This window comes from Elephantulus edwardii, unplaced genomic scaffold (genome assembly GCF_000299155.1).
Source record: "Elephantulus edwardii isolate Elephantulus edwardi_28Jun2011 unplaced genomic scaffold, EleEdw1.0 scaffold00164, whole genome shotgun sequence".
Taxonomy (NCBI): Eukaryota; Metazoa; Chordata; class Mammalia; order Macroscelidea; family Macroscelididae; genus Elephantulus; species Elephantulus edwardii.
The window spans coordinates 3,466,241-3,482,938 of NW_006399914.1; the positions used below are offsets into that span (position 1 = coordinate 3,466,241).

A 16,698-nucleotide genomic window follows, 5' to 3' on the forward strand; every position below is an offset into this window, starting at 1 on the left:
CTGGGATAATCGGGATGGGTGTCAGAGACAGTCCAATTGGCACAGGACAGAGCAGAATTTGGGGCTGTTTTACACAGGGTTGCTATGAGTCGCAAGCGACTTGACGGCACACTACAACAACAACAACAACAACAACAACAACAACAACAACAACAATATAACATGCCAGTACTTATTATTGTATACCAGTGTCAGTGATTGTATGCTTCTGCTTAGGAGGAATGTTTTATGCCTATCAGATGTAGTACAAATTACAATACTCCATACAGCCTTTGTTCCTCTTTCCTATATGTTGCACACTTGGTGAGAAAGACAGTTGGGACTTCCCTAATGGCAGCCAATGTTGCTGCTGGTTTTCCCCAATTGTTAACATTATATTAAAGTCTCTCTTTTTTCTCGCTACTTGGAGTGTCATCAATTGGAATTGGCTGATGTAAGGGTTTGAACCCTAGCTGTGGGACTTTAACAGGACAAAGATGAATAATTTTGGAATGAGGAAAACCATAACTTGATTCTCATGGTGTTCTCATGAGTCTTTTATTGCAAAAATTATTGTATAATCATTTATAAAATTTTTGAGATGAGAGAAAATGAATATAGGTGGCAGTTACTATCATTACTGTTGCAGACAGGACTATAGAAGTGGGTAGAAGATTGTAAATGAAGTATATACATAATTCAACTGAAGATTAAAAAGATACTGAAGGTACCAGAAAAAGAATAAGCCCCCAGGAACAGAAAGAGTACCAGTTGAGGTTTTTCCATAACAGATGGCAGCTCTCTATGTGCTCACTAACCGACACCAAGAAAATTTGATGATAACTACCTGGCCAACTGACTGGAAGAGATTCATATTTGGTCTCACTAAAACAAAGGGGATCCAACAGAGTGTGGAAATTATTGAGTAATATTATTAATATCATATGCAACTAAAATCTTGCAGAAGATTATTTAAAAATTACTGAAACAGTATCTATAGGTAATGAATTTCTAGAAATTCAAGCTGGATTCTGAAGAGGCTATAGTAGGAAGGATATCATTGCTAATGTCCGATGAAGCTTTGCTGGAAGCAGAGAATCTTGGGAAGATGTTTACTTGTGTCCTACTGACTATGTAAGTATGTTTGGCTGTGGGGATCATAACAAACTAAGGCTAACATTGAGAAAAAGGGGAGCTCTATGGCACTTACTTGTGCTCATGCAAAACCTATACATAGATCAAGAAGCAGTCTTCCAGACAGAACTAGCGAATATTGCATCAGAAAAATCAGTACTTAAAATCAGAAAAGGTGTGTGTCAGGGTTGCATACTTTCTCCATACCTGTAGGGAGCTAAGAAATAGCATCACAGTCCTGAAGGCACACAGTTTGAATCCATCAGCTACTCTGCAGAAGGATGGGCAGTCTCCTCCTGTGCGATTCAACTGCCTCTGAAAACGCTTTGGAGGGTGAGTTATGGATCAGTTCTGACTTGACAGTACACAACAACAACAACATTCAGTCTAGATGGTGAACAAATGATTTTTGACGCTGGACTATATGAAAAAGAATGTGGCATCAGAATTGAAGAAGACTCATCAATAACGTGGGTTATACAAATTGAAGAAGATAAAAGTCTGCAGCCTTCCATATGGATTACAGCTCCACATTAAGAAAGCAGAAATCCTCACCACTAACTCAATAGACAACATCAAAATAGATGTAGAAAGACTGAAAGTGTCAACAATTTTACTTGGATCTACAAGAACACCCAAGGTAGCAGTTGTTAAGAAATTAAAAGCTGCACTGCATTTGGGAATATCTGCTGCCAAGGACCTCTCCAAAGTGCAAAAAAGCAAGCATGCCAGTTTAAACACCAAGGTGTTCCTGATCCACGCCATGGTTTTTTCAATTGTTTCCCATGCATCTGAAAGTTGCAAAAATGAATAAGGAAAACCAACGAAGAATACCTTTGAGTTGTGGTTTTGGAGAAGAGTAATGATTATCCCATGGCTAAAGAAGTCTTTTTTGGAGCAAGCATAACCACAGTACTCCAGGATGCTGAAACTTCTCTTCACATACTCTGGATACTGAAAGAGGACAGTCCTTGGAAAAGGTTATCATGCTGGGAAAGGTAGAGGGTTAGTGAAAGAGAGGTAGATCCTCAAAAGGATAGAATGACCAAGTCACCAAGTGACCAACAGACTGGAGCATGCTGGAAATAGTGAAGATCGTGTAAGATTGGGCAAGGTTCTAATAAGATTACTAGGAATCACAGTCAAATAGATGATTCATAACAACAGCAAGAAACAACATTGACAATTGTAGTCATTGGTCAATTCAACTGTTAACTGTGTATTACATGCCTAGCTTCAAATGGTTAAACACTTGCTATTGTTCAAAAAGTTCAATTCTATTCAGAAGCACCTTAGAGGAAAATATGGGGATCTATCTCCAAAAATACCAACCCATTACTGTGGAATGGACTCCAACTCATTAGTAATTATTCATTGGATTTCTGAGGCTGTAAAGTATTTTTGGGAGGAGACTGTCAATCTTTTATCCAAGTTTTAGGAAAGAAAGGCTTAGAGATGTCAAAGAGATACACTGGGCCAAACAACTAGAATGGAGTGGAAATGCCAATTTTATGCCAACATGTGCTCATTGTATGAGGTTTTTGCAAATTACTTAATTCCCTATGTACCAGTTTCCTATGAGAGTTATATGTGTTATGTATGTGCATAATTTATGTGGGTGTACTACTTTTTAAACACTACGTTAAAATCTGAAACCTAGGCAGTGTGTCAGGATGACAGAAGAATAATCACTGCCTTTGAGTGTGTCAGAGAAATGTACTGAATACCCCTTGGACTTCCAGAAGAACAAAAAGATATGGAGACAGTTCTTCTTAGAGGCAAGGATGGAAACATTTAATCTCATATACTTTGGACAAGTTGTTAGAAGGGACAATTTCTTGGAAAAAGACACCAGGATTAGAAAGGTGAAGGGTCACTGAAAGAGAGGAAGACCCTCAACAAGACTGACTGGCACAGTAATTGCATCAATGGCCTCAGATGATGAGGATGGCACAGGATAGGGCAAAGTTCAGATCCACTGTTTATAGGGTCACTGTGAGTGATGGGTGACTTGATGGTACTTAACGCCAACAGTAACAGTAGGATTTGAACAGTTCTTTTCAGATATCAGAGCAAGATCCTTCAAGGACCAATACCTGTGCACAGAGAACTGTTTTACCAAAGGGGTGGGGGAAGTAAAAACTGTGAACAGGGAGCTCTGGTGGCCTGGTGGCAAGAAGCTGCACTGCAATCCCAGAGGTATACAGTTCGAATCCACCAGATGCTCTGCTGGAGAAGGCGGGACAATCTCCGACGTTAAACACACAACAAATAATAAAATTAAAAAAAAAAAAAGAAAAAACCAAAAAAACAAAACTGTGAACAGAGACTGTGAATCCCAGGGAAAAACAACAACAACAACAAAAATAATAATAACCTTGAGACAAAACATATCAGTCTTCCAGTGTTCTCCTGGTCTGAGGCTGTGCACATGGGCAGGGCAGTGGATGAAGAGCCACGTCCTTTGCAGTGCTAGTTTCAGGGCAGGCTGACTCCCGAGCCGGTTGCTCAATATTTACTGTGAATGACCCATGACAGACCTGCTGTGGCCACTTGACAAAAGCAAAGGAAGCCACAAGTTCCACTGTGGAACTTTCAGTCCTGGTGTGGGGCACTGGATGGATCAAATCTGATCATAGGACTGCCCTAAAGAAGCCAGGAAGCATGCTGCTGAAGAGAGGTGACCTTGGTGTGACCCAACACAGAAAAACCCCAACAGCACACACGATGTTGATCTCACATAGTTACAAAAATACACAGACACTGACCTGATCCAGCCTGCAGGCTTTTGAAATTGTAAAAGATTAAGGTCCCATTAATCTATCCTGACAGGTCTGTCCTTCTACACAGCTAGAGGTATACTGAAGGAAAATAGCGCTAATTACAAGCAGCGAAATCAGCCCCATCGCCAAACATCTGACATGAATCTTTTAGATAGATAACTTTATAATAAATATCAGCTCAAAAATACATCAAGTTAGATAATATTTTACTTTTAAAATTACAGCAAAAAACCCAAGACAAAACCGCAGTCCAGTGCTGTGGAGTGGCTTCTGGCTCACAGCAACCCTCCATCAGGTTTCCAAGGCTCTGCATCTTTATAGGAGGAGATTTCCCATCGTTTCTCCACAAAGAGGCTAGTGGATTCAAACCTCCAACCTTTGTGTCAGCAGCCCAACATGTAAAGCACTATGCTACCGGGTCCCCATTATCATACTGCATGAAAATGACAACTGTACTTCCTTGCATTCATTGATGAAAACTGGTCGAGAATGAGCATTTGTTTTTTCATTTCTTTTTATGCACAGCACAGCAAGACCATACAGTCTGTCTTGACACTCTCAGACATGTGTTAACTTGCTGAATAATAGGGGAAATGAGATGGTGAGCAGAAACTGCTCAGTGGTACCCCCTTCAACTGGTACCCAGGAAAAGTGCCATACTTACCACACATTGATACTCTGTGCTCAGCAGAGCTGTTGGGGACACCAGAGCAGAGCTCACCATCTAGACACAACTATATAGCCTGTGACCTCCTTCTATCAGTGACTGGTCGGATTGATGAGATGTGTGATTACCATCAGGATGTTTTGAACTGTCTCCATTTCAAGAAGATGCAAAATCTAATAACTTAAGTTTGATTTACTTCTCCCCAGGAGAGTACTTTACGGTACAAAAGGAAACAGACCTCTTCTTATTTCTCTAACTCTCCGCACAGCTGCAAAGGACAAGTCAGGTGGGATATGGGAGTTGGACAGGGACAGCTGAGTTCAGCAGCTGCTTCCTGCCAAGTCTCTACCTCTCTATGGCTTTGTTTGGAACAAGAGCTACAGTCTAGAAGGCACCTTTTAGCTGATGCTATAACCAACTCATGAGGGACAACGGGGGTTCTCAAGAGGGGCAGGCCTCATTGTGAAATTGTATTAATAACAGAATTATCAAGTAACAGTGGATATAACTTCAGGCGAAACAAAAAAATTGGACCCACCTACCTGTGAAAATTCAGTTCACACATTTGCCTTCTGTGGTCTGACACCCAAAATGTAACAGATACCCACTGTTAAGAAGTCATAACTCAGTTTTGGATCAAGAATGTCAAATAGTCTATGTCCTAACAAGAGGCTATGTCTTTGGCGAGAAAGACATTTTGGATTCATTAGCAGTTAGTTGAAAGGATAGATTTTATTATATTGCCAGATCCTGCCAAGTGCACATCAGGTGTCACAAATACATGATAATGTTAGACTTACGTGTTCCTTCAGACACTTGTGAGGATGTTAGGACCCTTCCTAGAAATCCAATTCTGGAAATGAAGTCAGCCACTTATGCACACAGAAATCTGCAGAGCCACTTTTCTCTTCCTAGTTCCCCTCCTAACACTAAACTCTGAATGATGGTGAGAATGCTTCTTTCTTTTAAACTCAGACATAATGTTAGGATACCATCAGATTTCACAAATTTAATCATGTGACTTGGTTTGCTTTCCTGCTATACTGTTTAAAGTTGGCAAGGTGTAAATAATTCTATCTTCAGGTAGGTGTGTGAACAGTATTTCTACCAATGATAATCATTGAGCATTTAAATATCCCCAAGTCATTTAATAATTGCACTTCTTATGTAAGAACTACAGTTGAAACCAGAGTACAGTAGAGTCAGTGAACAACACTGACACTGATATAAAGGTCTTTAACAGTGTATATAAGTCTTTAACTTTTAAGTATGGGAATTAGTATCAATTCAGTTGTCCTTTATTTTGGCTCCTCTAATTTACAAACATGATTTGTGAAGTTTAACAATTTTATAATGGCAATGTCCAAAGCCATTTCGGCTGAGTAAAGCACTATTTGTTGAACAAAAATGTAGCTGTTTGTGCAAGTTTGAGCATTTCACAAGGCCAGCTGGGTCATTTCAACTCTCCTTATAAAATAATTATTGGAAACTGAATTGAGCCTGGAGAAAATACATGTTTGAGCTTCTGAAAGATTAACACAAGCAAGTTCTTTAACCACTGAAAGTAAAATTAAAAGGTCACAGACAATTGAAAGGTACAGGTTTAAATCTCAGATTGAAAAAGGGTTCTGACAAGAGTTCTTACAATGGAACAATGAGGAAAACGTTTTGTTGCAGTCAGAAACATGGAAAGTATGCTGTTCAAAATTGTTGGCTCTGGAATAAATAGAATCCAGATTTATGACTATTAAAAATATCAAAGTGATCCACTGTATGCCAATTCCATTTTCTTCTGGTATTTGTTATACAGAAAAATCCATTATTCAATCTAATGCAGTTGTGGTTAAATTATCAAAGACATTTTCCGTTTGTAAGCTGTTGTTGACCACTGGTTAAGAGCCCAACTGCTAACTAAAAGGTCAGCAATTCGAACTCACCAGCTGCTCTATGCGGGAAAGATGTTAGGTATAGAGAAATCTGCAGAACAATTTTCCCCCACCTCCCAATTCCCCTCCTAACACTAAACTCTGAATAACAGTGAGAATGCTTCCTTCTCTCTGTCAGTGCCTGGCCGGATTGATGAGATGTGTGATTATCATCAGGATATTTTGAATTGTCTCCATTTCCAGAAGACACAAAAGCTAATCATTTAAGTTTGATTTACTTCTCCCAAGGAGAAGGTTAAATCTCAGATTTACTGTCAAATCCAGATTTAGGACTATTAAAAATACCTGTCTATGTCCATAAAATGGTACAGCCTTGGAAAGCCTATGGGACAGTTCTACTCTCTTCTAAACGGTCATTATAAGTATAAAAATAATAATAACTCAGTAGCAATAGGTTTCATTGTTCAATAGTTTTTTATATTCTTCCCTATCAAGTCCAATATATTCTTATAAAAAACCATCCATGCAAAGTTAGAAGGCAGCTTTGAGTGATAGTCTAACCTCCTACCCAAAGTACACATCATTTTCAAAGTAGTCATTTAACTCATCTTTATTGAGCACCTATTTCTGGTGGCTAAGGGATAAGAAACTGCGCTGTCAACACAGAAGTATGTGGTTCAAATCTACCAGCTGCTCCATGGGAGAAAGATGGACAGTCTCCTCCAGTGTAATTTTATGTCTTTGAAAACCCACTGGAGAAGGTCAGTCATGGATTAGTTCTGATTCAAAAGTACACAACAACAACAATTATGAGCAAGCTTGCTTGATTGTTTTGTTTTGGTTTTTGATGGCAAAATAGAAGACCCCAAAATACAAGAATTTAGGTGGAAGAAATTATCTCTGTCCAGTAACAGCCAGTAAGGCTACACAAACTCTTATAGCCACAGTTGACAGGAAGTTCACCCTATTGTGAGAAACCATTCAGTGGGTAGCTCTAGAATTAGGAAGGTGTGTGGTTTTGAGAACACTTTCCCATGTCTTATGTGATTTTTATCCTCCTTCAGGAAACAACTTTATTTCACCACCACATATCGATTAAAATATTCTTTTTATATCAGCTGAATGAAAAGAAATGTTGAAATAGGCAATATTGCCCTTAAAACAGTATTTCCAAATTATGACATTCAGAAAATGAGCATTCTAGCATTCATTTGGATCCAGCTTGGGATTAGCCCTTTGTAATTACACTAGCCTTGACTAACAGCAGATATTTAGGGGGAGAAGGATGAAATAACTCAGGCTTGCCAACACTGAGTGAGTGAGTGTATATTTTAGGTAAAGGGGCATGAAAAATCTTTTCTAATGAAACACATGCTCTAAGACAATGACTGTACTTGATATTTAAATTGATAGTAGTTTGAAACTCAACAGATTGCTTAAAGTCTTATTTCAGAAAACACTACAGAGGTTCTTACTAGTGGGTCATGTTGGTGAAATTCATGGGCTCTGACACAAGGCAAGGAAATGAGTCAAATAATCAAAATAAAATAAATATAATGGCCATGGAGGGAGCTCTGGTAGTGTAGTCCATAGGCAGTGGCATTGTTAACCCAAAGGCTATGCCTCTCTGATGGTTTGACTATATCAACAGCTCTATGGGGGAAAGATGGGCAATTTCTTCTTATGCAATTTACACCCATGGACAGTCAAGGGAGGGTTAGCTATGAGTTGGTTCTGACCTGACGGCAAGGCAGGGAAGTGTCTGAGTGGCCACACAAGGAAGGTCGGTAGGGGGGAACAACAGTTAATCTATAGGCTGGCAAATCAGATTCACTGAGTGGTACCAAGGAAGAAAAGGTCTACCCTTGTTAAGAAGGAATCTCTGTGCATGAGTTCTAGTTAAGGGCTCATGATGAGTTGGGATGAAATTGATGGAAATTAACAACACACAGGACTTATAAACTCAGTATCTTTGGAAGCTTTGACTACCCAAAAACTCAAACTTAAATCCACTGTTGTCCAGTTGGAATCAAGTCATAGCTGACCCTCACATGGGGCTGCAAATCGCTTGGGATATAATCCACCTTATTCCCTAGGAGTCGTTGGGGGATTTAAATTGCCATAGATAGCAGTGTTCCTTAGACGAACTAAACCCCACTACCACTGAGCAGATTGCAACTCTGACAGACCTTACAAGATGGAACAAAACATTCCCACAGGTTTGTAAATCCTTATGGAAGCAGACTTTCTCATCTTTCTCCCACCTCCGACCCCAAATCCATGCACTGCACTGGGCAAGAACACAAAGCCAAGGAGTCAACTAAAAAAAGAAGAGACTGTTTTATTGTGACATTTATGACATTGACCCCTATTGACAGGAATGACTGAAAGCAATCTGGGCATATTGCACATGCCACAGTGAAGGAAGCACTGCTGATCCTTTGGCTGCTTCGGCTGCTTCCTGGTCCCCCCCAGGCCTCAGTGTGCGTGTGGGCCAGTCACGGGAGTTCATTACCACCTGGTGTATACATTAAACAAGTCTTTGGTCTTAATAAGCACCATTACAAACCCTCACACGAAGGGCATTATTATTCTAGTTTATAAATGTTTCAATGATAAAAAATAGCACGATTACAGTATACACACACTTAATTTACATGTAATGTATTATACTCATAACTGAGATAAAGCTACTGAACTAACTTTGGTTGATTGAACTTAATGAAGTATTGGAACTGAATACTTGTAATTTGGTTTCTAAGTTGTGTAAATATTACAGTGCATTTATAAACCTAGTTTGAAAATTTACTAGCACCAAATAGATATTATAAAATGGCCAACCTAGTACTTGTCTATTTGGAGAGTGACGTTCAAAAACTTGAAAGAACAGAAGAGTCCATCAATGGAAAGCACATTCCTGTACATCTGCTGGAAGGATGGCACGTCCAAATGGATGGCCAAGCCCCAGTGGAAATCCATGTCCCAGTTTTCAAGAATCACCATATATGACAAGGTAGCTTACCTACACTCATAAGAAGCCTGAGAAAGTGGTTGTTTTAAACTAGGGGAGTCACCTGTACCTTGTTTTTGTAATACAAGAATAGTGCTTATTTATAAAAATTTACTTGGCGAAAAGATTGTACCTATGAAGATATGAAGACTCTGATTGGGAGGGGGGAAATTTCAGTTCTACCTATCTATCTTTGTTTTCTTAATTATTTGGTCTATGGATGGTGGATTAATGAAGCAAAATCTGAATTCTCATCTTCAGATTATCACCCAGTTCACCACTGAGGTAGTCTTTGTCATATTTGTCTTCTAGCTGGTTAAGTTCTTTCTGTTTATAAAGTGGAGTACTACTGATTTGTAGTGAATAGGTTCCAGCCACGGGCTTCTTTTTGGTGAAATGGAGGTAGCTGATCCCTTCCTTTTGGTTGATTTTAAAGAAGCCGTCATCGTTTCCAGATTCAATCAAGTATCTGTTGTGATTTGTCAGAGTTGTGAGAGCTGGAAGGAGTTCTAGGATTCGAACCTTGTTACTGACCCGGGAAATATTGAAAGCAAAGACAGCTGTCTTCTCAATGTCCCAACTTGCAAGACTCACGTTAGTATCCATTGGCTGATCCTGGAAAGAGACATGCCAATGTGTTAAATAAGGTGTACACATGCCACTTGTTTCCCATATTAAACAAAAAGTAATTAGGGAGGTCTGGAGGCCTCATGGCAAGAAGCTGTGCTGCAAACCCAAGGGGACGTGGTTTGAATCCACCAGACGCTCTGCTGGAGAAGGAGGGGAAATATCCTCCTGTACCAGTTGGATCCAATTCAATGGTACACAACAATAAAATTTTTAAAAAAGGTCAGTCCAATGGTAACACCAATGCAACCTTCTTCTTATGCTGTACATTCAAAACTCAAAAACTCACGGTCGTCAAATCAATTCAGATTCACAATGACCCCATAGGACAAAGCAGAACTACTCCATTTAATACTGTACACTGTCAATCTTCATGGTAACTAATTGTGTCATTGTTCTACTGAGGAATGGCTGCTGGGTTCGCACTGCCAATCTTTCTGTTAGAAGCCCAACTCTTAACCCATGGTGCCACCAAACCTCCTCACATATCATGTTGAAAAAGCATATTCATAAAAATGCTTGGTTCATACTTGGTACATAGTTAAAAAATATAAGATAGCATTGGCATCACCTAGACAGCTGTTGTTGTTATGTACTATCCAGTTGGAACTGACTTAGAGCTGACTCTTCAGTAGGTTTTCAGAGGCGGTAAATCTCAAGGAAGGAGATGCCCATTTTTCCCCCCAGAGACGTAGCAATTAGATTAGAACTGTCTGCTCTTCGGCTGATAGTGGAACTCCTTACCACTAAGCTATTAGAGCTCCTGGAGAATTGTTAAAAACGCATTTCCTCTGTTTGACTTCAGATCTATTGAATTAGAACTCAGAAGAGTGGCATCCAGCAATCTGTTTTAATAAGCCCTCCAGGTGATTCAGATGCGTACTCAAATTTGAGAACTACTTATGATTTGGAGAGATGATTTCTTTCCCAAGAGTTACCTAACTTCCCAAACTATAGCAGATAGTTGCAGCTTGGATACTAAGAAAGACTCCTCTTTTTTCAATTTTGCTCACTGACACAAAACCGTCCTCTGAGAAGGACACACCTCTGAACTTACTTCCTGACTCTGATGACCCACTAATACTCAATGCTTTTCACCTGCCTTCTTGCTGGCCTCTCTGGGACTACATGTGCTGGGCTCTCTAGGCCTGCAGCCAGAGGTCTGAGTGAGGGTCTGAGTGTGAGTTGACAGAAAGGCTGCAGCAGCCATCGGCAAAGAAACCTAGGTTGCTTTAGCTTTGTGTTGTTTTTGTCTCTGGCCCAAGTTCCATCACACACCACATGGTTCTTTTTGGGAGAGGAGCCTCTAGCCTTCAGAACTTGGCATCCTGACGCCGGGAGCACTGTGTCACTTCACCACTCTGCCCACTTGCTCTCCTGGATCTGAGACCTGTCCTCTCAGCAGACATTGGGTGGGTGTTTGAGTTTTCTTTTTGGCGAGACAGAGGAAATGAGCAAGTATGTGAGAACCTTCGAAGGACCACTCCTTAAAAGCGGTGGGCGAATAGCTTCAGAAAGTCCCACAGACTCTTGTAAAATGCAGCCCAGAGCCCAGGGAATGTCTGGGTTTTCTCCCCGGGGAGCTTTTTCACACTTCGCAGCATCCTGGGAGGAAACCACAGGAATGTGGAAGGGCTTTCCACAAGAGAAGAGATCAGAGGGGAAATCACCTTGTGACCTACCTCAATATTGGAGGCTTCTGTCTCATTTGTGCTTCTTCTCTTCCTGCCTCGTTTGGGATAGCCATTGATCTTACATTCATAACAAGCCTCTGGGGAGAGGGAATTGTCATCCATTTCACCACTGGCAGGTGGCTCTGGGCCTCCTCGCCCCATGCCCATTCCAGAAACACAGTGTCTGCAGTAGAAAGGAAGCACAGAAGGGCTCCATCAGAACCAAGAGATAAAGGATATGGAGCAAGAGTTCTGGTGACATATTCAGCTCCTGATTATTTCTCCAGAGCACCGTCTGCTGGTGCTGAGGACCACGCTGAGGCCTCGAGCTCATGAACGGCTTTCTACTACTCTAAAGGCCATCTTGTGTACAATTCTTTACCCTTCTATTTCTCAGACCTAATACTACAGGCATTTCACTGTACTTACTGAGGAGGAAAGTAGTCTTCGGGGTACAATGGCTAAATGCTAACCTGCAGTCTGAAAAGTCTGTGGTTTGAACACACCAGCAGATCTGTAAAATAAAGACCTGGTAATCTGTTCCTGTAACTATTATAGCTGAGAAAGCCAAATGAGGCCATTCTACCCAATAGCAATGGTGTGAGGCTCTAGGGAGGCTATGAATCTGAGTTTTCAGTTGTAAAACAGGATTCTAAGCATGGTGGTTAAGTACCTGGCACTAATAGAAAGGCTGGCAGTCCAACCCCCCAGCTGCTCTGGGGGGTGAAGGATGTGGCGGCCTGCTTTGATAAAGATTACAGTCCTAGAAAGCTACAGTCAGCTCTACTCTGTCCTGTAGTGTTGCCGTGGAGTCAGACTGACTTGACAACATACAACAATGACAACAGAATGACAAGGGAAGAGGACAAAAAGAGGAGACAAGTAGGCAGCATGGAAATTAACTAAAATTTTTAAGAATTTTTTAAAGGAAACAAACATTCATAAGAGAAACAAAGGTATTTAGAACAGTCATTAGTAAGTTCCTTGTCTTCTTGCTTAATTGACGCCATCATTTTGACCATTTCCATTACCCTTACCATTCAGTCCCCACCCCCGATCACTTTGGTCTTCTGAGCAATCTCTTCTATTATACAATAGGAAGGTCATACGACCTTCCATTTTGGCTAAACTAGAATAGGAAGAAAGCTCAAGCTGATTTAGTAATAAATTGTTCAGACATACAATAAAGAAAATAGATCAGCTATATAAAACATCAGAACTTTCCCAACTGTGGGAAATCATTTCAAGTCATTCAAAACCACCAAGGCCATTGGCTCTGATTCATGTGAAGCCAGATAAACAAACCCATACCCAAGAGAAAACTAGCTCAGCTGTTTGTCTTTGCCTTTCAGTTATCAAAGCCAAGCCGGGGAGGGAGGCTTGCATGTCTCCCAAGTACCTTGTTTTGTTATTCTGCTTACTATTGCACAGGCTACTTGGAATGCACATTAAGCAGGCTCTTCTTTCAAAATATGCTGGAACATTTGAATGGTCAGTTTTTAAAAAAAAATGGGGCAGAAGGTCCAATTACTCTAGAGATTGACAGAGGCCACCATTGATATAAATGAATACCTTTCTATTAATGGACCATGATGTAGATCAAATACCATTTTTTTTCTTTTTTTCTGTAATAATATGCCTTTTCTTTAGAACCAATTTTTCTTATGCACTTAATAAACTGGCAGCATCAGTATGGATGGTGAAGAGATTGAGACAGTTAACAGTTTTAGTTTACTTTTCTCCACAGTCAACACTCCTGGTAACAGCAGCCAGGAAATCAAGAGATGAATTGCATTGGGAAAGTCAGCTGTGAGGGACCTCTCAAGAGTACTGAAGAGCAACGACGTCAGACTGGAGACTAAGGTGCGTCTGATCCAGGCTATATAGTCTTCGCCATTACATGCTATGCATTGGAGAGTTGGACAGTGAATAGGGATGATAGAAAGAGAATTGATGCCTTTGAGCTGTGGTGCTGGAGAAGAGAGTTGAATATACCATGGACTGATAGGAGAAAAAAAGAGGTTTGTCCTGGAGAGGGTGAAGCAAGGCTGCTCCTTGGAGACAAGCTTCATCTAACATACTTTCGGCATGCTGCAAGGAGGGACCAGTCCTTGGAGAGGGACATCATGTTTGGGAGAGTGGAGGGAAGTTGCAGGAGAGGAGTGCCCTTGATGAGATGGATCGATTCTGTGACTGGGGTGGTGGGAATTAGTGTGTTTGAGAAGGTGAGGTTGGCACAGGATAGAACGGCGTTTAGCACTCTTGTATATAAGTTTTCTATGAGTCACAAGCAACTCAATGGCACATAACAACAACATAATAAAGTGTATACAGAGTAAAGATAATGATGCCAATGTATAATAATTCATAGATGTCCACTATTCTCACAGAGTACTTTTCCATATATTTATTGCAAGCCAAAATGTGTAGAAACAGTAAAACAGATGAGATGATAAATGCCTATTCTTTCTCTCTCTCTTTTCCCCCACCCCCACTGTGTGCATTCACATAATCATTAAATTATGGAAGGCAAACCGCAAATGTGCAGTCTTTTATTCCTTTCTCAGAACTTCTTTCCAGTATTTTCCTATCCCAGAAGGACCACTTATAAGAAGTGTGACTACAAAATCCCACTGGTCAGGAGCCAGCTTAGAGTGTCACAATTTTTGCTGGGAAAAGGGGCCTGGCATTACACTTATAAAGAATGAGTCTACTGAGAGCCAAACACAAACAACATCTGGGAATTTCTGTCCTCTTGCTGGCATTCTATGTGAAACATTATTTCATCTCCAAGGCTACACAACTCAAAATGAATTCATTTGATAATTGTATGTCATAAATCAAAGGTCACAAAGCTAATAATTTTGTATATATATGGGAGTGAGGAGAGGTTAGGGGAGGATGATATTAATAAGTATATGGGGATGTGTGTGTATGTATTTAATATTTTATGTCCATTAGTTGCTCTGTCAGAGAAGGATGGACAATCTCCTCCCAGGTGATTAAATTGCTTCTGAATTTCTGCTGAAGGGTCAGCTATGGGTTGGTTCCAACTCAATGGCAAGCAACAAAAACAAATGTAAAAGTTAAAACTTAACATTTAACACAGTGGAATAGTCAAAACTGGCAAGAGTCAAGGTGTCTATGGGGATATAATTTCTGATTAATTAAGCCAGAGAAAAGATCTAAGCTTTGAAAATGTATCACTAAATTTTGAGTCACTGAATAAAATGTATATGTGCCTTTTCCCTGCCTGAGCTCTCCTACATAACATATAATTTGGGGAGTTTTCTACATAGCAAAGACAAACATTCTTGTACTTCTTATATTTAATGCTCTTCTGGTAATCTGTAACGTATATTACTAGCAACACGCTCAAAGTCGGAGAGACAAAGCTTCGCCATCTTTGCCTCCAAGGTGCACTCTGGTTGCCCTTAGCGGCATGTTGTGGCTATTCCCTGGATAGGGACATCATGCTCAGCAAGGCTGGGGGGCAGCAAAAGACAGGAAGACTTTCACAAGATGGACTGACACAGTGACCACAGCAATGGGCTCAGGTGTGTCAAGAGATGGGGAGGATGACACAGGACAGGGCAGTTTCAGATCTGTTCACAGGGTCTCTATGAGTCACACTCGATAGCACCTAACAACAACATAAATTCAAGTCTGACCCATAAAACGCACATGAAAAGCCAGAAAACCAATTTTATCTCTTTATCCCAGCAAGAACTAGAAGAGAAAGCATTATAAGTCAAGATCAGGTTTGGCATTCCTCCAGGAAAGGAGGTCCAGCAAAATATAAAGTGTGAGCCCAGTTCTGCTCGAAGTCTGTCCCTGTATCACATGAGAGGTGACTGACTTTCCCATGAAGTGGGAAGATCAAGAGAATGAGACAGAAAAGTTATATAGCAAAATGCAGTTTTTTTATTATTATTATTATTATTATTATTATTATTATTATATATCTTAAGAATTTCTGCACATTCACATGGCCTTTTTCAAATAAAACAATCTAAAACTTTTGCAAAGCTAACTGGAATAAACTAATGGGTTGGATAAAAGCATGGTCCTTCTCTACTAGACTGGTAAGTTTTAGTTCAGTATATGCAATTATAGTGTAGATAAAAGGAGTCTCTAGCTACAACACACAGGACGGCAGTGCTTACCCTTGACCAATCCTTAAGTAGCCTGGGGGACAGCCACACAAGTAGCCGCCCTCAGTGTTGGAGCAGCCGTAGCTGCAGGGTGCCTGTGAAGAGCCGCATTCGTTGATGTCCTGGCATCCTCCGCTGAACTGCTCATACTGGAATCCAGCAGGGCACATGCACTTGTAGCTTCCCAGGGTGTTATGACAGGAGGCTCCTCCACAAATGTGAGCACTGAGACACTCGTTTTCATCTGCAGGGACACAAGGCGACACCATGTGTTTGATATCCATCAGAGGCAGCTGCTGAGAAGCCTGGGTCAGGGTCAACTCGGGGCGGTCTCCTGGCTCCAATGTCAAGCTCTCAGAAAATAAATTAGTAGAGGGGGTTAGCATGGGGTGAAAAAACAACCCCCCAAACAACACAGGGGACAGAAAAAGAAATAATAGTGATGTGGCCTCTGTCCATGCTGTGTCTAAACGTTGTCAGTAGGTCAAATGCAGAGAGCAGCAGAGAACATTCTGAAGGATCAACATTGGAAGCCATCACTACTATGTTCCACTTGGTCTTCTGACTGGCTCAGAGCTAAGATTCAGGGCTCAGAGTGGAAGGGAAGGGGTCTTGCAACTCTCTGCTCTTTTGTGTAACAACGGAATTTACTGCCATTGAGTCAGAACGGACTCCTAGGTGACCCTCCAGTGGGTTATAGGAGGCTGTAAATCACATTGGAAGAGACTGCCCATCTGCCTCCCAAGGAGTTGCTGGTGGATGCAAATTGCCAGAGAATGCCCAGC

The 16,698-nt window shown here is 40.8% G+C and overlaps 1 protein-coding gene across 1 annotated transcript in view; it reads right to left on the reverse strand.

Moving 5' to 3' along the window:
• Positions 1 to 8,767: 8,767 nt before the first annotated feature.
• The window catches only part of FBN1 (fibrillin 1), a 303,046-nt gene continuing 295,115 nt past the window's right edge, over positions 8,768 to 16,698 (reverse strand). The window contains exons 63-65 of the mRNA XM_006895296.1: positions 15,926 to 16,157; positions 11,769 to 11,943; positions 8,768 to 10,074 (exon numbers count right to left, since the gene is read on the reverse strand). Of these exons, the coding sequence (XP_006895358.1) occupies positions 9,688 to 10,074; positions 11,769 to 11,943; positions 15,926 to 16,157 (794 nt within the window). The 3' untranslated portion in view covers positions 8,768 to 9,687. The remainder of the gene's footprint in view (positions 10,075 to 11,768; positions 11,944 to 15,925; positions 16,158 to 16,698) is intronic.